General features: G+C 37.8%; 1 protein-coding gene across 1 annotated transcript in view; it reads right to left on the reverse strand.

Annotated features, from left to right (window-relative positions):
- Positions 1 to 2,814: 2,814 nt before the first annotated feature.
- SCC3 (sister-chromatid cohesion protein 3) overlaps positions 2,815 to 26,502 on the reverse strand; it is a 251,397-nt gene continuing 227,709 nt past the window's right edge. The window contains 1 exon segment of the mRNA XM_089424129.1: positions 2,815 to 3,663. Within this exon segment, the coding sequence (XP_089280255.1) occupies positions 3,080 to 3,663 (584 nt within the window). The 3' untranslated portion in view covers positions 2,815 to 3,079.

Below are 26,502 nucleotides of genomic sequence, written 5' to 3' on the forward strand. Positions count from 1 at the left end.
AAATGTTGGCTTCTATTGTATCACATGAAAACGCCGCGTGTATAAGAGTAAATTCATTTAATAAAAGCAATGATGGCAAAGCAACCTAATTTATATTGCATTACATGAAGACGCTGCTTGGTTCATTTAACACTAGACTTCACTAAAGGTTGCCACCAAGCATTTAGTCTCTCTAAACTTTTTGATTGATAAATATTTCCAATTCTGTTTTCATCTTATATATGCTCCCAAACCACCGTTTAGGGAGGACATACAACAACGAAATAATAAGAATCCCCTAAATTTGAAACTTCTAGGAACTATAAGCAAATCCTGTCATAAAAACTAATGCTGCAAACCAGAACCCTGCTTCAAAGTCAGTTTTCTTCTTATATATGCTCCCTAAGCACCTTTTTGGGAGAAGAATATAAAATAAAATATAATACGAAGTCCCCAAAATTTGAGATACAATGTCCCCTAAATTTGAAAATTTCAAGGAACTATAAGCGAATCATAAAAATACTAATATTGCAAACCAGAACCCTAATTCCAAATCTGTTTTTATCTTATATATATGTTCCCTAACCACCTTTTAGGAAGAAGGATATGCAATAAAGCATTACACAGAATCCCCAAATTCTGAAACTAGAAGGAACTATAAGCAAATCCTACTGTAAAATTCTAATATTGCAAACCAGGACCATAGATATACAAGGTCGATCAGAATCAACCAAATATCAATCTATCAAGCAGTATTCGTAAATATAGGGCATCAACCAAACATCAAACACCCTAAGGCTAATCTCTGAAATATTAATCAGGAGAGGACATTTCACATTGCCATACTTTCAACCAAACATGTACCACTTCTTGTATGACTCCACAATCTCCAATTTTCTTGATAGATATACAAGGTCGATCAGAAATCAAGCAAATATCAATCTATCAAGCAATACTGGTATGATAAATATAAGCAAATATCAATCTATCAAGCAATACTGGTATGATAAATATAAGGCAGTTCACATTTTCAGTTCTTTCAACCAAACATTTACCACTTTATGAGTATCTGTGAAATATTAATCAGGAAAGTGCATTTCACATTGCCAATACTTTTAATCAAACAGGTACCACTTTTTGTATGACTATAATCTCTAATTTTTTGAAATGTTAGTATCCTGAATGCTATCATATTGCAGACTTCCCTGCCTCTTTCTTTCTGCCTCAAGTTGAAATGCAGTGAAATCTGTGTTTGTTATTGGTGCATTTCAATTCACAAAAAGTAACTTCCCAGAAGTTTACCATACTTTTATCTAAATTGATTGACAGCATCACAACTCAAGACAATAGCCTCATTCAATTATGCAAACAACAATCCCAATAAGTTGGCGAAATATAAACTTAATGGTTTCTTGTTGAGTTTGAGGAGATACTTTTAACAACTTTGAATGAGTTTGAAGGTTTCTCAATCAGCAATTGAGAGAAGCCATGTATTTCACTTCCCACATATGGCTAGCTTTATATCATATAATAATCCATTTCCCTATAACCAGTGCTCTTGTAGACCTTTAACAATTACAGAAAGAATAGTAAACACGCTGTCGGTTTAAATCTTGAAAATCAGCAGACTACAAAATTGCTTGCTGTCAATAAAATAAAAAGGATGAAAATCATGATTGAAATCTGATATAGTTTCCCTGTCTATTATTTTTTTCTACACATTTCACATGTCAAAAAGTCTCTTTGCTATGACCACCTAATGCTTCCTTGGCACTGATATAGGCAATGAAATGGAAATGGCATAGCCTCATGGAACGTGTAAGTTGCTTATCCAAAAACTGTTCAAGTGAAAAAGAGACCTCATTGGAAAGCTGCAAATTCTAATAGCAAAGATCTCATCCTATTGCTAAGTGCCTTTGTTGATGCATTTAAAACAAATTTGCTAATTTAATGCAGTATTGTTAAAATAATGCAATATCTCCAATGCCTTTTTAACTAAAGAATTCATATCTACGATAAAGAAGAATATTAAGATGAAAGAATTTGAGTGTCTTGAAGAATATAAACAAATGCGTAGCCATCAGTATGTAAACAAGTTTAACAGCAGCAAACTTGATATTGGAGATGGGTCTGAAAGAAGCTCTGTGACCTGCACTGCTCTAGTATGTTAATTACATCTGGAAGATAATGAAAAACCAACCAATGGTAATGCATCCAAAGGACAACCACAACAGTAAATCTATTTACAACAATTACAAGAGAGTACATGTGCAGAACCAAATCAATGTCAGTTCCACAAACATTTAAATATTTATATTTGGTACATTTCTACATTATTAGACTATTTATTTGTTCCTATGTTATTCAACCAAAGAAAGAGGAGGTATCTAAGTGAAGCCATTTGGAAACAAGAAAAAGTTAAAGCTTTGAAAACTTGCAGAATGAGAGAAATTAGAACAGAGAAATGATAAGAGGGGTAAAATCAGAAAAGAGAGAAGTGAAAGCTGCAAGCGTGTGCTGTTGAAGATAACAGAAATAGGAAACTGACTGCAAAAAAAGGAGGTTTGGTAAAGCTAGAGCAACTATAGTTTAGGTCGAAAACAAGAATGAAAATGTATCAGACAATAGATGAAAACTAAACTGCCAAGAAATAACAACGGGCATAAAAAGTTAGAAAGAAACTTTAGGGTAGTAGCTGACTCTGTCAATCAACAAAAACACATGGAATATATGAGATGACTCCCGTTTACTCTTCAATATAAGGCTACCACAGGCCACTGGAAATAACCAAAAAAAAATGCTGCTCAACTTAAAATTAGCAATCGCAGTAAGCTGTTCTTGCAATCCCCACAGAAAAAATTAATGATTAACTGAAATAGAGAAATAAGCATTGACCTCGATTGACTCTATACACAAGTTATCATCTTTCTTATGGGATGCCATTTCATAGCTCCAGTCAGTCCAGAGACTTGCAGGTTAACAACTAATTGTCAAAACAGCCTTCGTACAAACAATCTCTTCAGAACAAGTTGACCATACAATAAAATCTTGTTACAACCATCTCTTCAGACCAACATATTCACCAACTGATACAATCTTCTTACAAACGATATCTCTTAGAACCAACAAATTCATCATCCACGTCATCACCTGAAGAAAAAATTGTTTTGCCTACATATTGGCCTGCTGAATATTCCCCGGTGGTTTTGCTAGTGTCTTCAGCTGATGATGATGGTCTACCAAATCGTAAACCAGAACGTGTTGATCGCATTTCTTGAGCCAAGCCAGTGGGCAATTGTTCCTCTGTAGCTGAAGCAAGCAGATCATGAGCAACATTGGCATCTATGCCTGCTGACCCAGATTCAGGTTGTAGTGATTGTGGAGTGACAATTCTTGTTTCTGATACAGATTTGCCTGAATTCTTTGGCAGATTCTGCCTTAATATGTCAGCAGTTTGATTCTTTGGCAAATTCTGTCTTAAGCGCACAGAGTTTGGTATTTGCTTTACATGAGACAAGGGAGTGTCATCATCTTCTTCTTCTTCTAGTTCATCACCATCAGATTCACTGTGTACCTCTTCGTCGTCTGTTGTGTCATGTCCTTCAAAAAGTTTCTTTCCCTTGATGTTTTTTACCTTTCTTGGACGAGGGATATGATGCTTTACTGCAGCTGTTTCTTTTTCTGCTGCACATATAGACGTCACAGTAATAATGTCATTCAGATGCATTCAAGATATATGACCTTCATTACTATATTCAAACTGAGATCAGATGGGATGGTCGAATACTGGGTATATGAGTCTGTCAAAAAATTTATAGCCATCAGACAACATGCAGAGTGAAGAGTATGAGAGAGAGAATGAGCAAAACTTTCTTTGTAAAGAATGAAAAGACATGAACATATGCAAGATACATGAGTTAGGTCTTGTCCACATCTAGGGAGTATTTCAAGATGTTGATTGATAGCAGTCATTTTATCGTAATTACCCCCTTTTGACTAACTGAACTAAGACAAATGTTTAATGAACACTACCGCTTCGTGATAAAAGAAGGGAAATAATTATAAAAAATCCTTAAGATAACCAACTGTAAGACACTTTGAATGCCTCATCATTAGAGGATATGATAATTATCAGAAGAGCAAGATAAACAAGGATACCTTCTATTATCTAATGTCTTCCATTTACTAATAGTATTAAATCTTGATCAACAGTTATGAAGATAGCTGCATAAAATTTCAATTAACTGATAACCCACTTGTCACTCCAATGAATTTCTAGCTATTTGTCTGACTTGAACAACAGGTCAAATTGATAACTGGACCTAAACCAAGGTGGGTTACAATTATCCCTAGTTGGCTGAGTTTCGGGAACAGCCAGAGCACACCCTTAAATTTTCAAGGGATGCCAGGTTGAGGACGGCAATAAAATATATTCTATTATGAGGAAATAATCTCACCTACCCTCAGCCACTTAAAAGAAGAATCAGGGGATGAGATTTGATCCCGGGACTTCTGTGGACTTAGCCTAAGAGCATCTACCAATCAAGCTATCCCTTGCAGCTAAAATTGTTGGAAGCATTCTCATCCCACCCTCCACAATGGCCTCAGATCTGGAAGGGAATCCCCTTGCTCTCTCCCATAGAATCCAGCATCAATTAACATCAGATTGTATTTGAGACCATCTCTGCTGCTCCATCTCTGGTCCATATCAGATGGCATTTGAGCCTCATGACCTGATGCCATATTAGCCATTTCCACATCTCCGCTTCAATAATCTTGGTAGCTGCCTCTCAGCCTCAACAATTTGTCTAAGATTGTCACTGATTACAGAAAGGTTACAATGAGAGTATAAACTACAATTTTCTGCCGAAGAAACTGACCTGAGGGCCTACTCGATGTTTTACATGATCAGAAATCCAGTTTACATGTAGGTTCAGCAATTTTACCCTGCTGTACTACGGAATTCAATTTTATATTTTTAGTGTTTTAAAATCCATAACACTATAAAACACTTTTCAAATTAATTCTTACTTGTGTAATGGGGTATATAGCCATAATGTAATATATATAATTTCTATCATTAAAATTATGCTGAGAAAAGCAAGCTCTTCTACTGCCCAAGCGGGGGAGACCTTAAAGTTTAAACACTTATATGCGCATCCATCCATGTGTGTAGCACTAAAAAATAAGAAAAAATACACAGTTCTCTTTTAATTACAATAATGAGTAAAGATAGTATTGTACATTTTATATATTTGAAGAACAATAAATAAACCAGCATAAATCTACCTTAAACTTGGATCAGGCATTGAAAAAATAATGAGGTTTGCAGCTCGAGTTTTTATATCCTTACAAATGGTAGAGGTATGACGATCTCAGATACACCGTAGAGAAATGTAACAATCACTACTAAAGGAAGAGGCCTCCTTAGAAGTTAGAAAAGATGGAGATATGATGATACAACCCATTGACCACTATGTGTCAACGACCCATAGCAGTACACCCCATTTTTTCGTAAAAGGGATAGCGCCTGATCAATGTGTTCGTGCCGTCCAGCGATCATCATCAACTTGATCATCATGTTATATTGTAAACCCTTTCTGCATGTGTAAAATGTAAATAATCTCCGCAACCCGTGTCGTGTATGTAATTGCCTAGGTAAACCTACTTTTCTGGTGACGATCTACATTCCAGGAGGTTTTTTGTCTCATCGAACCATTCTCGGATGGTCGGCAGAGTTTTCCTTCAGCCTTACTCCAAAGTCGGAATGGATTTTGTCACTGGGATTTTAGGCGAGTCCTAGTGTTATAGATCGAATCTATGTAAAAGAGATTTGGGAATAATCCTAACTATTTGGTTACGTTATTTTATTACAAATTACTTGGTCTGCTGGATTATATGTGTGGGGCAGAAATGAATAGTTTGTGAGGGTCTTTTTCAAATGGTTTTCCCCCTTATGATGTAAAAATATGAAAATTATGATGTAAAGTGTCTTGAGGGTTGGAAAAAATAATTTATCCCCTCATAAGTTAATTAATTAAATTTTCTGGCCAAAAAATTAATTAAAATCCTAAACCAGAAATTTAATTAATTCTAGGTCCTAGGGAAATTTAGATTTTCCAAAGGCAAAATTCGTCGGTCCTTAAATTTCAAATTTTAAAAAGTCCTGGGAATAAAGTAAATTTCCCTGGGGTTAAGTCAAAGTGAAAATTTTGAGGAAATTAATTCAAAAATTTAATTTTTGAATTAATTAAAATGCATTTAATTGAAAAATTCGAAATTCCTCAAGAATTTAAAATTTCGACGGATGAGATTAAAAGAAATTTTAATCCTCATCAACAGTCGAGATTGCTTTGACAAGAATCACTCGAACTAGCCATTTGAGAATTTATCTTTAAATAGGAAGTCTTTTGTTAGTCAATTCATCTGGTCTCTAAATCGTGTACTAAACTCTCAAGCTCTCTTGTATACTTTTTTGAATTAATGCAAAGTCTTTGGGGTTTCAACGTTTTGTAGTGTTTCTCTTCATGAATTTATGGTAACATTGTTTTAATTTTTGCTTAATATTATGTGAAAACTAACAATCAATAGCTCTCTTAGAATAATCTGAATAAAGGTATCTTATTTAGTTTGTTGGATCTAGGGTAACATTTTAAATTTTGATTGAAGTAGTAGGTATCTCTATATTTTCAAAATTTTATTGGTGTTCTATTTCTCTACTTGATTTGATGGTTGATCTAGTGTTTGCAAAAGATCTCTCGGGTTGTCATTGAGCGTCTGGGGATAGTCTTCTATTGGACTAGCCAACTCTCAACACATATTTTCTGAAAAGCCTACTTCATATAAGCCTCAGGATTTATCTAACGATAATCTTTTTTTCTGCAGAGTGTTTTTGGGCTAGTACCTCTAAAATTTCAAAATATAAAATATTTTAAATATTGTGGAAATTTTGATAGATCTGACTATTAAGAGCCTTAGATTATCAGATCTGGGAGCGGAGTTGGACTCATATTCCTTCTGTAAATTATTTGTATAGATATGTTATTTACTTGAGTAAATCTGAAATTTTGTGACATAATTTTGAATTTTAACACTTTAGTTTTTGGGATTTTCTCTATTTTTGTACATATTGAGTATTGGGTTTTTCTTTTTTCACTTGTGCAGGAATAAATCTGAGAAATCAGCCAAGAAAATCTTCAGATCTAAGCTAGATCTAGACCCTGGAGGGCAAGATCTTGGATCAGATTGTTTGCAAAAATAGATCTGGGAAATCAGCCAAGTAAATCTTCAGATCTGAGATTTTTTCAAGCAGATTTGGGGGTTTTGAGACAGATCTAGGCCTTGGAGGGAAATATCTTGTCCCAAATATTTTTGCAGGGCCAACCATTAAAGATTTTGCAATAACTCTAAAGATCTTAACCAAAATAATTTTTTTCAGAATAAGGGTTTCAAGTTTTGGGGCTCCTAAGCCCAGATCTGCCTTCTCCTAGCCCAACACTATTTCTATTGGGCCTAATGCTAGCTCTCATTGGCCCTAGATTCCCCTTGCTCCATTTTTTATTTGAATATTTGATTTTTTGAAGCTAATGTTGGAAATAACACTGAGAGGGGGGAGGGTGAATCAGTATTAGCAAATCAATAACTTTTTCATTTCCATAACCAGATTCATATACGCTACTTCAGTGAAGGGAACTCGCGTGTACACACAACTGTGTTTAATGCAACTAGCGTATATCCAGCAAACTTATGATTCAGTTAATTCATCATATGTTGATCTTTAATCAGTGCATCAGAACTTCATTAACCATATAAACAGTAATCAGGTGCAGTAAAAACTGAACAGACCATCACACACATGAACACCAAGATTTAAGGTGGAAATAATCAATGAATGAATTGAATTGATTTACATGAGCAAATGAAGCTCAATAAGTAATACAAAGATATTTACAGAAATAGAAACATCAAGTTTCTATTAGAAAATAGAAACAACTAATTTCTTCTAAGAAACTGCTAAAAAGATAAAAATAGAAACAACTAATAAGAATGAGCATTAAACACTAGATAGCATTATTCTAATACCCTCCCTTAATGCTCAATCTATTTACAACACCGATAGACCCTCTGAATTTACAAACTTATCAGGACCAAGAGACTTAGTGAAGATGTTGGCGGGCTGCTCCATTGTGGGAACATATCGCAACTGAATGGATCCGTCTTCAACAAGCTAGCAAATGTAGTGACAATGGGTTTCTACATGCTTTGTTTGTTCATGAAAGACTGGATTCTTGGCAAGTTTGAGCACTCCCTGATTATCACAGAACAAGGGAGTAGGATCTATCTGGAAAACATGCATATCCGCAAGCATACATCGAAGCCAAACTGCCTCACAAGATGCCTTAACTGCTCCCTGATACTCTGCTTCTGTTGAGGAGAGAGCCACTGCCTGCTGCTTCTTACTAGTCCAGATGACAACACCAGATCCTAAATTAAACACATACCCAGCTGTAGATTTACGGTCATCAACCGAACTGGCTCAGTCAGAATTTGTGTAACCACTGAGTATAGGATCGAAACTTCGAGTGTACAGAAGTCCATAATCAGGAGTGCCATGCACATAACGCAGCACACGCTTCGTTGCTATCCAATGATCAGCCTTAGGAGCTGACATGAAGTGGGAAATGTAGCTCACTGCAAAACTGATGTCAGGTCTAGTGGCAGTAAGGTAGATGAGGCTGCCCACTAATTGCCTGAATAAAGTTTCATCCACAAGGGGTGAGGATGACTGAGCTGAAAGTTTGAGCCCTAGTTCCATAGGAGTCGTGGCAGGTTTGCAATCCTGCATTCTGAATCTGTCCACAAGATTTCTGGCATACTTGGACTGAGAGAGAAAGATGTTGTTCTCAGTCTGCCAGACTTCAACCCCCAAACAACAATGAAGAAGTCCTAAATTTGTCATATCAAAAGCGTTGCACAAATTCTGTTTGATCCCATGGATCAAATGTGTTGAGCTGCCAGTAATGATAAGGTCATCCACATAGACAACCACAAATAGAATATCATCACCAGTGTGCTTGATATACAGGTTTGCATCAGATGGACTCCGCTAAAAACCATGATCTGTGAGGTATTGAACAATTTTACTGTACCAAGCCCGAGGAGTTTGTTTCAGACCATAGAGTGCTTTGACTAATCTACAGACTTTCTGTTCTTGACCGACAACCTTGAATCTTGGAGGCTGCATCATGTAGACTTCTTCCTGTAAGTCACCATTCAGAAAAGCACTCTTTACATCCCTCTGATGGACTTTCCAATTGAACTGAGCTGCTAAGGCAAGGACAAGCCTTATGGTACTCATCTTGGCTGTAGGAGAAAAGGTCTCCTCATAGTCAATGCCTTCCTTCTGTGAGAACCCTCGAGCAACAAGGCGAGCTTTATACTTGTCTAGGGTTTCATCTGCTTTGTATTTCACTTTATACACCCTTTTGCAGCTAATGGGTTTTTTCCCTGTAGGGAGATCAGAAAGGGTCCAAGTATGATTCTTCTGAAGACTCTGGAATTCAGCGTCCATAGCCTATTCCCACTCAAGTGTACCCTTAGCCTCTGAATAGGTTTGACGCTCAAAAATACTGTGCAGGTTAGCCATAAGAGCAAAATTTACTGTAGACTGTTGTTTGCTCTTATGTCTAGAAGTTCTACCTTCATGGAGCTCATTATCCCAGAGATCACCAATGGTTTTAGCCCACAATTTAGGCCGGAGAGTAGAGGAACCAATATTAGGAGGAGATGGAGCAGGGGCAAGAACAATAGGAGCAAAAAGAGGAGGGTTATTTTCCAGAGGAAGCTCAAGTAGTGCATCATCAAATACTGATGTTGCATCATCCCTCCCATTAGGTGGACCTACCAGAAGAAGAACACTGTGAGGCTGATCCTCAGAACCAGTGTGGAAAAAGTCCCGAAAAAATCGGGATTTATTCCTAAAATCACGATTTTTTGGGCTAAACGATTATATCGGCCGATTTTTTGGCGATTTTTTCATAAACGAAAAAATCGCGATATTATCGAATTAATCCCGATTTAATCGGGAGTCGATTGAAAAAATCGGCTTGCATTATGACCGCGTGGATAAAATGCCGGAAATCGTTCATTTCGGTTCATTTTAATTTTTCACTGTCTGTTTTGGCTTGTTCTGCGCTGTGGAGAATCGAGGGTTTCAAGTTTTCAGTTTGCATTTGCAACGTTGCCATTGCGTTAAGACTCAAGAGGAGCCCGCAAGCCTCAAGGTATGCTCAGACTTCAGTCTTCAGATTTCTACCCGTTACCTGTATGCTGTTAAAACTTAAAAACTTAAATGTTTCTTAACAGTTAAATGAAAATCTTTCAGGTTTCAGCGGATTGTTTGTAATAAATTTGTAATATCATTATTCAATATTCATATATCTAATATGTATTATGTAATATCATTATGATTAATATATAATATATATTTAATATTACATATGGCTATGCGCATTGCGGGCAGCGGAAAGCCATTATCCAAATTCCAAATTTGTTATATGTATTGTGTATAACTGTTAACAATGATACCAAATTCGTTATAAAGTTATAAACTTATATGTATAATTTAAACACATCGTTCTATTATGCTCATAGCAGATTGTAACTTGTAAAGTTGTAAGTCCCTTAACACACTGTCCAAACAGAAACTGTTGGGTTTTTTAATAAGCCAGCTGCCAAACAATTACATGGTCTACGTCCAGACACTGCCTAGAATATGCAGGCCCCCTTCTATTTTGTGTTTTTGCTCTTTTATAGAACTTTTCTCAGTTCTGGGACTAGATCAAATATGATCAAAGATATCAACCTTGACAAAATCAACCCATTGAGGGCCTTGTTTAATAAATCTATTATAGAGATATCACTATCCTTTTGAGTTTTGACTTTAAATGTCCCTAATCAACTCTCCACTGCATAAGTAATTTGTCTCTTTCAAAGCACAGTCAACGTTGTCACTCAAGACATATCAGTGAACAGTGAACACTGCATAAATTGACTACGTCAACAATGGACAATCAGTGGAAGGCCCAAAACAGTATAGCTGTTAACATATAATAATAAATATATATGGCTTAAGTGTTCACTGTTCGGTGGGTCTAAAAATTTAAAAAATTAAAAATTAAAATTACTGTAAATTTGTAATTTAAATTTTAAATTTACTAATTTGTTTCTAAATTCTGAGTGCAATACAAATTAATAATTATATTTTGCTGATTTGAAGGCTGAAGCAATTTAATTTGTTTCAATTTTTTTTGTGCCCAGGTTTAAACTTTAAATTCAAGCTCAAAGTTTAAAACAAAATGCCAAGGATTTTGGATGCTATGTGGGAGTTTGGTGAGCCTGATATTACACCCGAAACTGGGGGGGTCAATAGAATGTATTTGACTTGCAAGTTGTGTGGCAAGCATATGTTGGGAGGCATCAACAGATTAAAATTCCATTTGGGGCAAATTCCGGGGCAAAATATTGAACTTTGCTAAAAAACAACTCCAGAAATCATCCGACGGGCCATTCAATCATTGATGGATAAAGAGGACGGAAAAGACACCAGGGCAGCACTAAGAAACCAACTTGTAGGGGGCTCAAGAGTGGGGGGAATTGAGAGTGGCAGTGCTTCTACAGCAGCATCACATTCCTCACCCATGGGTACTCATCCTTCTATCTCATCTTTTTTTGTTCCTAGAACAACAGTTGGTTCACAACCTGGGATCAAATCATCAATGAAAAAAAAGGAAAAGGCAGAGGTTGACAGGTTGGTTAATAGGTGTCTTCTATGGAGTGATGTTCCTTTCAACATTGCCAAGACAAACCCATTCTACCAGCCTATGTTTGATGTTGTTGTTGTCGTTGGCTCGGGGTACAAAGCCCCCACCTTTGCAGGGTTGAGAGGGCCTCTTCTTCAAGATGAAAACATTGATTGCACTGCTAGATTGGCAGAGTTTAAGGCATCATGGGAACACACTGGATGCACAGTCATGTCAGATGGTTGGACTGACCAGAAGGGTAGGACCCTTCTTAATTTCTTGGTTAGTTGTCCCAAGGGGACAATGTTTATGAAATTTGTTGATGCATATGCACACATTAAAAATGCACATACATTATGTGAGTTGTTAGACCTCTTCATTCAGGAAGTAGGCCCACGCAATGTTGTCCAAGTCATAACGGACAACGCTGCAAATTATGTTGCAGCTGGCAAGATGCTTATGGAGAGGTATCCTAACTTGTTTTGGACACCATGTGTTGCTCATTGCATTGACTTGATGTTGGAGGATATAGGTAAGATTCCTACTGTGAGGGATATTGTTGAATCACCCAAGAGCATAACAAAATTTATATATAATCATTCATCTGTGCTTAGCTTGATGAGAAGATTCACCAACAACAAAGAGTTGGTGCGGCCTGCCATTACACGATTTGCCACTACTTTCATATCTCTTCAGTCTCTGTTGAATTCTATGTGGGAGGTGAAGAGCATGTTCCTCTCAGCGGATTGGCGTTCTTTAGCTATTAGTCGCAAACCAAAGGGAGAGGGCATGTGCACACTAGTTTCATATGATCAGAGCTTTTGGGCAGGAGTACAGGAGGTGTGTGCCATTTCAAAACCCTTGGTAAAGGTTCTTCAGTTGGTTGATGGAGACAAGCCCGCAATGGGCTACTTGTATGAGGCCATGGATAGTGCCAAAGAAGCCATTCGTGCTTATTATGCAGATAAGGGAGACGAGGGGTTAGAGAAACAACAGGTCATATGGAGAGTGATTGATCAGTGATGGAACAATACCCTCCATCGCCCCATTCATGCTGCAAGTGTCTACCTCAACCCTGCATTTTCTTACACTTGTGGTTTCAGATTTGATGTCGAGGTGATGGATGGATTCTTCACTTGTGTCGAGAGGATGGTGTCATCTGACCAAGAACATGAGGAGATTTCTAAAGAAATGGAGGTCTATAGGATGGGAGGTGGCACATTTGGTTTTAACATGGCTATTAAGAATAGGACGACCAAAATGCCAGGTAAGCTTCAGTTTGTTTCAAACTTTCAAGTTTAGAATTTCAATGTTTTTTTTATGTTTCTCATTTTTCTTTTAACTTGTAGATGCTTGGTGGACAAGCTATGGTGCCAGAGTACCCCATCTCCAAAATCTTGCCATTCGAGTGCTCAACCAAACATGCAGTTCCTCTGGGTGTGAGCGCAACTGGAGTGTACTTGACAAAATACACTTCAAAAAGCGCAACAGGTAAAAACTAAAAAGATTTCAAATTAAATTTTTTGAATTCATTTGATTAATTTTAATATTTAAATTTTCTAAGTACTAATTTACAATCTATGACCCTAATATAGATTGGAGTCCCAACGCCTCAATGACATGGTCTACGTCTACTACAATCTTTGATTGTGGGTGAGACAGCTTTAGAAACCTACTGATGTGGAAGCCATCTCATTGGACAATATTGATACCACCTCTTCACAGAGAGTCGAGACTAGAGGATGTAGCAGTTGCAGAGGAGGGAGAGCCAGAGATAGAGGAGGAGGAGGTGGAGCAACATCAGGGTCAGGAGGCAGTAGCAAAGCTAGATGAGGATGCTAAGGAGAAGGTGACACCATCTAGGATGGGCAGCTAGATGAATAGCAAAATTAAAAAAACACAAAACTATTTATTTTTTTAAATTTTTTTTTTAACATCTAGAGTATCCACAACATCAAATAAATGCATTTCCACATAAACATGTAAAGAAAGCGAATATATAATATGTATATGAAGTCTAGTGCTACATCACATATCAAAATAGTGAATCAACTCCTGAATTTTGAGTCCTGTCTGTCTCAACTCTCAAGAGTCAAAATATCAACAAAAAATATAATAAATGTACATCATGAGTCATCTAAAAGTCATCAAGTAATCAGTCACTGAGATCCTCTTCCCCTTTTACGGGAATAGGGAATGGTTTTGCAAAAAAATTTGTGTTTCAGGTAATGAATTTTTTTTGGCAACTTGGGCAAGTGATCTTCAAGGCCTAGGGCCTAAGGGTTTGATCTCTAAACCATCTTTCTCCTCACGGTTTGCTACAGCAATCATATACCTTTCTAATAGTGGTGAAAAGCACTTCTAAGTGGTTTGAAATTAACTAAAAAAATTGCCAAAAAAAGTGATAGGTCATTTATGTTTGATGTGTATCAAAAATTTGGCCTAGATCTACATTTTGGGTGACTATTATCTTTAAATAATTCTGCTCCTGAAGTCTAAAATATAACAGTGGCAAAATTTCATGTGGGTTAGCCTAAAATCATTTTCTAAGTTGTATGATACATTAAGGAATTAATTTCTTGAGTTGGGCATTCATCATTAGGCTTATTTCATGTTTTAATTGTTGGCTGTAATAAGTATATCAGATCTGATATAATTCTGGAAATCACATCATAACAGGCTGAAAATTTTTGATAATTCATGTGGGCAAGTTTGGAAACTTTTCAGTAAATTTTTGGCATAAAGATATCATTGATAGCTTACTGTTTTCATTGTCATATTGTTGTTGTCATAAAAAATTTCTTACTGCTGTCCTAAAAACTAATTTCTGAAAATTAAGTACTCTGTCATGGAATTGTGATAAAATGCATATCTTTTGTTTCATAAACCAAGTATTTTTTGAGCATCTGTTGACATTGATTGTAAAAAAGTTTTTGTTCTCTTTGAGCTATAATTGTATCAAAAAAATTTGAAATAAGCTTGTGATTTAATTGTAATAATTTCAAGGGTTTATTTTTAAATCTTCATCCAATAAAGCGAGCATTTTATTTTGGTGATTAAAGGCTTTTGCGACACAAGTGTTTTTAATCCTCGGGTCTAACTTCTTCTCATCATCTGGTGCATTTGCATATAAGTTAGTTTTGCATAAATAAAATTTACTTCCAAGCATAAGCTTGGTCGATAGAGAGATAGGTATCCATCCATCTTTGCTTGAAAAGCTTGCTTTTAATAGTACTTAAAACGGTGACCTTGCAGTCGTCAGAGCCACAGCTCTCTGCAGATTTTCAGGAGAGGTATCGTTAATCACACCTTAGTGTGCTTCACCTTATCTTCTTTCTACCAATTACTACGGAATCAGGCTCAATATAGAAAGGATCGAAGGGTTAAAACTTAGATAGGCATTTAACTAAAATTAACCAAGATTCTTGCATCTCATGTTAGCTTTAGGATCTGCACTTCATATAAGATAGTCATTCACCCAAGCAGCAGTTGCAAATCAATTACTTGGTCCTAAATTTCCTAGCAAGATAGTTGACTCCATAAGGCACTGGCATCAATTGCTTAAAATCTAATCAAACCCTATAAATCTTGATAAATAGAAATCAAGTACTTGGTCGCTTCACTGTGTTTCTCGCACTAGCTGGTTTCCAACTAGTTCTCCGTCATTCCATTTTCGTGGTCTACCCCCCTTAGTCTGTTGTCGAGAGACAGCTTAAACAGAGAGATTGGCGATCAAGGTGACAGCGCCCGATTTAAGCCATTGTCGCAGTGCCTAAACATTCTATGTGACAACTTTTTTTTGGCACCTTTGCTGGGGATATTTTGTTCTCGGCACTTCAACGACATTTTATCTTCATTGTCCTCATATCATCTTTATTATTTTTACCGGCAACGCTAACATTTTTTGGTGCCATTGCCGGGGATATTTTATTATCGGCACTTCAACGACATTTTATTTTCATTCTCCTCATATCATCTTTATCATTTTTACCGGCAATGCCAACATTTTTTGGCGTCGTTGCTATGGATATTTTATTCTCGACGTTTCAACGACATTTCCTCATCATTCTTCTCATTTCTCATTTGAGCCGACAACGACAACATTTTTTGACGCCGTCGCCGGGGGCCGATTTATTGGGCCTTGGCTTTACAACATTCATCTTTCACCTTTCATCTTTCTATCATTCATTTAGGCAGGTAACGCCAACATTTCTTGGCGTCATTTGATCTTTTTCGCCTTATCTTTCGTCATTTCGTTAATCGTTTCATCTACACTTTTAGCACTTGGACATTTCGGTTAGATTCGTGCTTGGATGGCGACTCCACTTATTCATCCATTATTTCTCAAACAAGAAACCCTCCCTTATATCTAGTTGTTTGCCTTTTGGATCTTAGAGCTAGATTCATGTTCAAGTGGCGACTCCACTTCTTTTCTTTTTTGCTGAAGCAAGAGTAGTGTCTTCTAAATCATTAAGCCAATCAAGAATTTACATAGTATACAAAAGTCCACCTTACACCGTGGACCTCGGCAAAAAAGGCTAACTACCAAAGATGTGACCATCATCCTAACAGAGCATGCCTTCTAACCTTTGAAATTACATACAAAGTTAGTGCCAAGTGGGCAAAAAAACAAAGGAAGACCGTTGAAACATCCGGACGCATGCTCACCAGACTTGCCTTTAGATCTTAACCGTCCAAACCCCCGAGCCATCCACCGGTCGAGAGAGAAATCGCCCGACGAAGTCAAACGAAGTTTAACGGTCCAGCCCACCAAACAGCACGATCGTTCCCAACCGTAGATCTGCCCCACGAAATCCAACGGTCGTGAGCCATATCGCACAGCACTAGGTATCCGAACAATAGCGCCCGGGGAGGGCGGTATTCATTTTCTCTCCCCTGCCACGTGTAGGATCCCAAATGGAATCGCTCCCAAAACACTAAAACCACTTTCCGCTTAAGTGTCGTGCGATCACCAGAAAACCACCATAGCAGTGGTTTTCCTTCCCGCGAAAGAAAATAAAGGAACTTGTGGTTGCCAGAAAAGCCGAGCTTCCGTTCCCACGCATTCACTCGTCTGTGTCTGTAATGAAACCCTAGATTATTATGAACCTTACTACAGTGCGCCCACCTGGAAAACTACGAAAACCAGTTAACGAAAACCAAGGTTTTCCAAGGCCAACCTCCAAAGACCCGTCTAAAGAACAAAGGTGAAACTTTCTGCGTTATAGTCATTTCATACCCGCCTCCTTTGCTCTGTTACAAAATATGTCCATATCCTCTGTGGCTTGCTCGTTACAGAGAGCCTTTAGTCTGCTTTGAGGTATCTCCTACCACTTCCTCAATCCCTCGCCTTCGGTACAACACACTCCTTGGTTGGCCAGAATATCTGCCAGCTTATTGGCCTTTCTTCTAACATGGTTGAAACTAACTGTGCGAAGACCAATGAGATGACTTTGAATTCTTTGGAAAACCTGGATGAGCCTCCAGTGTTTTGAAACTTTCTCTGGTTCAACACCACAGCTAATTCTTTTCACCGAATTAATGGTTAACTCGGAGTCCGCTTCAATAATTACATTTAAGCGGTTATCCTGCTTCAGAAACTCTAAGCCTTGTTCCAAGGCCATTAACTCTGCCATGTTGTTGGTAGCTCTGCCTAAATGACCATGGAAGATAAAGATGATGTTTCCTTCTTCATCCCTTAAAACCCCTCCAAAACCTGCAGTTCCTAGGTTGCCTTTCGAAGCACCATCAATGTTTAATTTCAAAAAACCTGTCATAGGAGGATGCCAAAAAGTCCTTCTCCTCTTCCCTTGTTATCCCTTCCCTCTCCATGCCTTGAAGAATGAGCCCCTGCAAACCCAGTTGTCTGAGAATTCTTAAATCTGCCTTTGAGGGAGGATTCTTGGGTTGATTACGAACTGTGGAGCTAACTGTTTCCTTAAGTTGCTTCAAGATTAGCTCAAACAGTCTCTGAGGGGGATTTTTTTCATCCTTGAAAATTCTCTTGTTCCTTTCTTTCCAAACATTCCATATAATGAAGCTTGGCATTAGGGCCCAAGCCAAGCTGAGGAATTCATTGTCCGAGAAGTTTCTACTCCAATTGTTAAGGGTGTTAATGATACTCCCTTTGTCCCTATCCGTCTTTTGAAAAATGACAGCGAAAGAATCCCATAACCAGGAGGAGAAAATGCAGTTGTTGAGTATGTGCTCCATTGTCTCCTCTTGAGCTTTATAGAGCTGGCAAATAGAAGGCCCCATAATGCCCCTCTTTCTAATATTGTCCCAAGTCAAGATCTTCTTTTGAAGAACTAGCCACATGAAGAGTTTGATCTTCATCCACCCTTGGTGCTTCCAAAGTTTCTGCCAGATCTTATCTAGAACATGGGAATCCAGCTCTAAGAGAATACTTTTTGCTTCCTTTAGATTAAAGGTGCCTTCTTTATTGTTGCCCCATCTTAGTTGATCTTGCCCCCCTGCTACTAAGATCATTCTTTGATCCAGTATTCTTCTAAGTTCTTCTGCTTTTGTTTTCAAGGGTCTATTATCATCACAATTAATGTTTCTCCAGATTCTCCACTTTTCAGGATTCTGAGTATGATCCCAGAAATCCTTTACCTTACTTAATCCTTGGATATCTGTTTTATTCTTAAGGCTCAAAAAGTCCTCTTTTAGCAATGTTGGTTCTTGTTGCCATCTATCCTCCCAGAATAGTGCTAGATCTCCCTCTCTGATTTCCCAGAAGCTATTATTTTGTACAAGACCCCTGTTCTCCCAGGCTTTATTCCAGATGTATGACCCCTTTATAATTTCGGACATTCTTATGAGGTCACTTGTTTGCCCGGAGTTGGCATATTTCTCTTTCCAAATACTTGCCCATTGAGCATTTGGATCATGGACCCATTACCACCATAGTTTGGCCCCTAAAACTTTGCTGAGAATCTCCTGGTCATCCAAGCCAAGGCCACCATGGTGTTTGGGTCTACAGATTTTTTCCTAGGAAACCAAGGCCCATTTCTTCCTAGTCTCCTCCTTAGCCCAGAGAAAGTCTTTGGATATTTCTGAATTGCTGCAAAACTCCTTTTGGAGCTGGGAGAGCTGATAGCATAAAAATAGGGACAGCTTGTAGAATAGCCTTTGTAAGGACCAACCTACCAGCCAGATTTAAAGCTCTGCTGGTCCATTTTCTGACTTTGTCCTGCATCTTATTGATCAACAGTTCCCAAATGCTCTTGTGCATCGGTTTGGCAGTTAGAGGAACTCCCAAATATTTTGAGGGGAGTGAGTCTCATTGAAAACCTAGAATTCCAGCGATGTTTCTCTGAATAGCAATATCAGTATTAAAGAAAAAAAATTGATTTGGAAAGATTAACTTCCATCCCTGAAGCCCGGGCAAAGTCATCTAAGATATGTTTGTAAGTTGAAGCTTCTTTGACTGTGGGGATACCCTATAGCATGGTGTCATCTACAAATTGTTGATGAGTCAGAGCCTGACCATTCTCTATTAGTTGAAGGCCCTTGATCTTACCCGTTGCTTTAGCTTGTTTGATAGCTCGACTTAGTCCTTCCATCATGAGAATGAATAGAAATGGAGAAAGCGGGTCTCCCTGCCTGAGGCCTCTAGAAGGAATGAAAATCTCAGAGGGAGAACCGTTCACCAAAATTGAAAAGCTAGAGGTAGTCACGAGGGCCAATACCCATCTCACCCAATTATGATCAAAACCAAAGGCAATTAGAAGTTTCTTGATGTAGGACCAATTTCCCTTGTCATATGCTTTGGCAATATCCAGTTGCATGATCATTCCTGCCTGCCTCTTGCTAGTCAGCAACTGAACCACCTCGTGAGCTTGGATGATGTTATTTAGAATTTGTCTACCTTCCACATAACCTGATTGTTCACTTGAAACAAGTGAAGAAAGAAGAGGTTTGAGCCTGTTGGCTACTACCTTGGATATGATCTTATAAACCACATTGCATAAAGCTATGGGTCTATACTTGTCAGGGGTTTGAGCAATGCCCTGTTTAGGGATCAGGGAGATGAAGGAGGTATTGAGCACTTTCAGAATAGTTTTGTTCAACCTGGAATCCTCCACTAGATTCAAAATATCCTGTTTAACTATATCCCAACAAGCTTTTAAAAAATCCACGTTAAAACCATTCGGGCCTGGAGCTTTGTCCTTCTGCATTTCTTTGAGGACCTCACTGACTTCCTCTTCCGTTGCAGGTCTATTAAGATTGAAATTGTCCTCTCTAGACACCAGCTTAGGAATGTTATTAGTTACTTCCCTGATGGACTGCTCTCTTTCTGAATTGTTTTCCTGGGTTATGCCACGGAAGTGCTGAACCAATATAGAATCTATATCCTCATGGGAAGTATGAAGCCTCCCCTCCTTGTCCTTGATCAAGGAGATTCTGTTGTGAGCTCTATTGGCCATGGTCGATCTGTGAAAGAATTTAGTGTTACGCTCTCCTTCTTTCAGCCATTGGATTCTTGACTTTTGTTTCCAAAATGTTTCCTCTTGTTTGCCCAAATTCTCCCATTCTTGATGATATCTGTCAACTTGATCACTCTTGACTTTATCAAAGCCTTCCGTAATTAGAGCTTGATTGAGTATCTGCATTTTGATTTCCATTGATTTTTTTTCCACAAAAATATTGCCAAAATCATTCTTGTTCCATTCCTTAAGCCTGAGTTTGATGTGCTTTAATATTTTATGCAAAAGGAACACTCTTGGTCCTTGAATCGACAAATCTTCTGACCACCATTTTTCAATATTGCTGATGAATTCTGGGTGAGAAAGCCAGATGTTCTCAAATCGGAAAGGTCTGTTCCTTGGAGTACCTATGCCTTTGATTTCCAGTTGAATCGGCCAATGATCTGAGCCTCCAAAAGGCATAACTCTCGCTGTTATTTCTTTATCTATAAACATGAGGTCTTCTGAGATAATGAATCTATCTAATTTGGAGGCGACTTGAGCCTCTCCTCCTCTTTTATTATTCCAAGTAAAGAGGCCATTGCTCATTTCCATATCAACAAGATTCATATTATTTGTAAAGGTTTGAAATGCAACAGAATCTTTACTTAGAGCTCTGGTTCCCTCTTTTTTCCGAAAGAGATTTGATCATGTTGAAATCCCCCCCCATGATCCAAGGAATTCCTGCATGTCTGTCCCTGAGCTCCACAAGGGAATCAAGAAACTTGAGTTTATCCTCAAACCTTTGGGGGCCATAAACATTCGTGACCAGATAGTTATCCTTATCTCCTATAGGCTGAATAACAACTGATAAATAATTCCTAGATGCCTCTGCATCTATTATGCCAATCTTTTGGGGGTTCCAAAGAGTGAGGATGCCCCCTGCTATGTTCTCTGCTTTAACTTTTAGAAACTCAAATCTATTGAGCCATTTGCTATGAATTTGGTTTGATTTTTGAATGGAACATTTTGTTTCCTGGATGAAGATTATGTCCGGCGCCGTTTGTTTCATTCTATCACTAAGCATTCTCTGTTTTCTTTTACTGCCTAAACCCCTAATATTCCATGATGTAAACTTCATAATTAAAGATTTGTAAAGGAGTAGCTGGCTAGATCTTTCATCTTACCTGAGTCTATCATTAGCTTTCCACACTCCATCAAGAGCTCATTCTGCTTTTTTCTACCTCTTTTTTTTCCCAAATTTCTGGTTGCTAACCCAGGGGTTGTTTTCATAGTTTTCACACCTTTATTATCCTACTTGTTACTGTCTTTTTCCTTTTCAAACCCCTTGGCCTGAGTTTTCCATAAAAACAACTGTTGTATTCTATTGAGCTCTTCTTGAGGTACCAAATTTTCCCCTCCTGTGGTTCCTTGAATTAAGAATCCTTCTAGATCTAGGTGTTCCTTGTCAAGAATCTCTTGAAGCTCTTGGGCCTCCAGTTCCATTTAACTTTGGGTCATTTCCGGGTCCATCTCTAGCTCTGCATCGCTCATCATGGCTTCGTTTAGGTTATCAATATCTTTTATTTGTTTCTGAGTATCTTCTTTCTCCTTTTCTTCTGGACTCCCTTCCATTGCTTGATCTTCTTTTGTATTCACTTCTTCCTCCTCAAGAACTTGGAACTTGTTCTAACTGACCTTTTGCCCGTCATTTAGATGTTGCTTTGGCCCTCTTCTTCCTCCTTTTCCTTTATTTACCACTTTGTGAAAACTGTCATTGTCCTTCACTGTATTAACTTTGCCCTTGTTTTCTGCTTTACTGAGGGGGCAGTCTCTGTAAAGGTGCCCATGTTCATGGCATCTATGACATCTGAACGGAATATGTTCATAGTCTACTGCTTGCACCCATTCTTCATCATAAACTTCCAAGATAACCTCATCCGGAAGGGCTCCAGATAGATCCATTTCCACACATATCCTTGCGAAGGAAGTATATTTCCCTCTTCTTGTGGCTTCGGAGGCTTTGACAAACCTACCTAATTTGTTGCCTATAGTCGTTAGCGATTCTATTTGCCAGTAATCAAGAGGTAAAGAATAGAGCCTTACCCAGACTGGTACAGAGGTAAAAGTTTCGCGCTCTGGGACAAAATTCATCATCCATGGCCGCATATAAAGGCCAACTACTGCATAGAAGTAGGGCCCTCCTTCAAACACTCTATCTTTGTCCTCAATGTTTGTGAACACTACCGTGAAGAATCCCTTTGACCCAAGATGTAGGTCAATGCTTCCTTTGGGTTTCCAGTGATATTTGATCCAAGTTTGTAGAGCTTTTTCAGTGGGCCATAGTCCCATGAATTTGCAGATGATAGCATAAGTCCTCATGTGATCCCTGTGTGCCTGCAGAGTTGGATCATTTAAGATTACCCTGGGTGAAATTTCCGCCTTGGGTTTACATGGTCCCTTTTGTTTTTTGTCCTTTGCTTCTTGTATTTTGTGTTCTTCCTCCTTGTCTTTTGCATCCTTCTTATTCTTGGTTTTGATTCCTCCTATCTCCTCATCCGGGTTCCTTCTCCTTTCCTCTTCTGTACCGTTGTCATTCTCTAGAGGCTTCTTGCCTCTACTGGCTACGGCATCCTTGTAGGAGGGAGTGGAGCTCCCTCCTCTGCACCCCTCCATGAAGATTAACCTCTGTGACTCTTTGAAACCCTCACTGTTCTTCCGCTGTTCTCCCCCGTCAATCCTCCAAAAATTCATACCATGTATCATTCGGCGACTCCACTTCTTTCATTTCTTACAAGAATTTCTATTAGAAGCTCGCTTCTTGTGGATCTCTTGATTTTCTTGAGCAAGGGTCTCTCTCTAACATCCATTTGGTCACTCCTTATCCCTTGATCATGGATGACTTGTTTACCCCGCGTCAGTTTACTAACTTTCTCCATGATATGTCGAAAGATGGCATTCAGAAATTGTCTTTGTTCTCAGGTGGTGATTTAGTCGCTGCTAGAAAGGATCTAGGCAGGGTTATTCATACAATAATAAAAAATTGTAGTTCTTCCCAATATAAACATGAAGATGTCAAAATGCGTCTATTTGCCTTTTCTTTAGAGGGTGATGCTTTGAATTGGTTTCATAATTGTCCTGAAGATTCTTTCGCTTCTTTACAAGACATCATCAATGCTTTTACAGATAGATATGGTGATCAAGGTAGCTCGCCTTGTGCCCCTAATACTATGCAACAGAATGAAAGTGATCTTGTAAAGGATCCAACTGTCAATGAAATATTTCAAGACAATTCTCCATATCAGAATGTGCCATCCACTTGTACCGTTGCAAGACAAATCCATGATAGTGGAAAAGCATGAACAAGTTATCAAATCAGTGTCGACAATGAAAGGGAGAATGATAAGCATCTTATAGAAGAACTAAAGCAATTGGTTAAAGACATGCAGTTCAATCAAACACAACTGGTAAAAAATATGGAGCTTAATTAGGAAAAATTTATAACTAATTACGTCAAGGATATGAGAACTTTGTACACTCAACTGGAAAAATGTGATGAGGAGATGGAAATCATGAAAATTAAACACTCTGATCACATAGCCACCGTAGTAGAAAAGTGTGCCCAAAATGTGGAGGATATGAAGACCGACAGGAAGAGTCAGCATGCTAAGGAAATGGAAACCATGAAAGATAATCATGACAGGGAAATTAATTCTATGCAAAGCAAGTTATTAGCCCTAGAGGAAAATATGACAATCATGGAATTTAATCATTCAAATCACGTGAATGCCATGGAAACAAGTTACCAACAAGAAATAAGTTTGATTCAGAACAGATTGTCAACTATGGATGAAGAAATGACCATCATGAGATTCAATTATAATAATCAGTTAGCTATCATACAAGCAAATCATGAGAAAGAGATAAACTCTATGCAACATTGCTTGATGACCATAAAAACAGATAATGACAAAGTAATAAAAAATATGGAAGCTGGTCAGATATGCCTTCAGAATAAGTTATTGACCATGGAGGAAAACCATGCCAAGGAAGTTAGTGCTATGAAGGTTGAACGCTCTACCCAGATGGATGCCATAACAATACAAGTACAGAAACTTTAGCATCAGTCAGAGGATGAAAGAAACAAGGAAACGTCAACAGATCATAAGCCTCCCTATCTGCTGCAGCAAGCTCCATCTTATTATGAGGTCATTTGTTCCATTGAAAAGTGGCTAATTGAAGGTGACTCGGATAAAATGGAAATTAATAAGAATCAAGGTGATGCTTGCATGTTTGATCCACCGGTCATAAAAAATCAAGTTATAACTCATGACACCTAGAGACTGATCAATCATTCTTGACAGAGCAAATGCAGAATGAAGAAAGACATGCCATGCATATCTTACATACTTTATCTGAGAGGTTTTGAAGCAGAATCTTCCACATCATCAGTGATACAGCCTGCCACAAAGAAAAAGCGCAATAGAAAGAGAATGAGAAAGCAGTTTGATGCATCAGATGGTCGCGAGCAGCTTGATTTTCGGATAGGAACAAGTCCTACCGTGTGCAGGATTGGACATGGCATATCTGAGAAACAGCCGACAGATTTGCCTAAAAGCAGGCAAATCCTTAGTATGCACTATATTGAGCGCATCTGATGCCATGGGGCATTTTTGTATTGTATTTCTAACCTTATGCCCTGTTATTCCAGTATTTCATTTTGTAGTTAGATTTATGTTTTCCATGTTATTAGGATAGTTAATAAATGAAGAGCTTATTATATCTTTCTTGTGCTTAATGTTATATAATGATTTTTTGGATAGACGCTACTTATGTTATATTGTGTGTTGCGTGGATGCAGATTCTGGATTCTCACATTCCTCCAGTGCAACAACGTGTCCCCAAGTAGAGCCAAATGTTGACCACTATGTGGCAACGACCCATAGCAATACACCCCCTTTTCTCGAAAAATGGATAGCCCTTGATCGATGTGTTCGTGTCGTCCAACTATCATCACAGCTTGATCATCATGTTATATTGTAAACCCTTTCTGCATGTGTTAAATGTAAATAAACTTACCAGACCTGTGTCGTGTATGTAATTGCCTAAGTAAATCTACTTTTCTGGTAACGATCTACATTCCAGGAGGTTTTTTGTCTCATTGATCTATTCTCGGATGGTCGGCAGAGTTTTCTTTTAGCCTTACCCCAAAGCGAGAATGGATTTTGACACTGGGATCCTAGGGGAGTCCTAATGTTATAAATCGAGTCTATGTAAAAGTAATTTGGGAATAATCCTAACTATTTGGTTAGGCTATTTTATTACAAATTGTTTGGTCTTCTGGATTATATTTGTGTCGCAGAAATGGGTGGTCTGTGATGGTCTTTCTCTAATGGGTTTTCCCCCTTATGATGTAAAAATATGAAAATTATGATATAAAGTGTCTTGAGGGTTGGAAAAAATAATTTATCTTCTCATACGTTAATTAATTAAGTTTTCTAGCCAAAAAATTAATTAAAACCCTAAGTTAGAAATTTAATTAATTCTAGGTCCTAGGTAAATTTAAATTCTTCAAAGGCAAAATTCGTCGGTCTTTAAAATTCAAATTTTAAAAGGTCCCAGGACTAAAGTAAATTAATTATTTTGCTAAATTTTAAGCCTTTGGTCCCTAGGATTAAGTCAAAGTGAAAATTTTGAGGAAATCATTTCAAAAAATTAATTTTTGAATTAATTAAAATGCATTTAATTGAAAAATTCGAAATTCCTCAAGAATTTAAAATTTCAACGGATGAGATTAAAAGAAATTTTGATCCTCATCAATGGTCGAGATTGCTTTGACAAGAATCACTCGAACTAGCCATTGGAGGATTTATCTTTAAATAGGAAGTCTTTTGTCAGTGAATTCATCCGATCTCTGGATCGTGTACTAAGCTCTCAAGCGCTCTTGTATACTTTTTTGAATTAATGCAAAAGTCTTTGGGATTTCAACGTGCTGTAGTGTTCCTCTCCATGAATTTATGGTAACATTGTTTCAATTTTTTCTTAATATTATGTGAAAAATATCAATCAATAGCTCTCTTAGAATAATCTGAATACAGGTATCTTATTTAGGTTGTTGGATCTAAGGTAACATTTTTAATTTTGATCGAAGTAGCAAGTATCTCTATTTCTTCAGAATTTTATTGTTGTTCTATTTGTCTACCTTATTTGATAGTTGATCTAGTGTTTGCAGAAGATCTCTCGAGTTCTCATTGAGCGTTTGGGGATAGTATTCGGTTGTACCAGCCAACTCTTAACACATATTTTCTAAA

Source organism: Pinus tabuliformis, chromosome 4_2, assembly GCF_031772625.1.
Source record: "Pinus tabuliformis cultivar Carrire ecotype Pingquan chromosome 4_2, CPIR1, whole genome shotgun sequence".
Taxonomy (NCBI): domain Eukaryota; kingdom Viridiplantae; phylum Streptophyta; class Pinopsida; order Pinales; family Pinaceae; genus Pinus; species Pinus tabuliformis.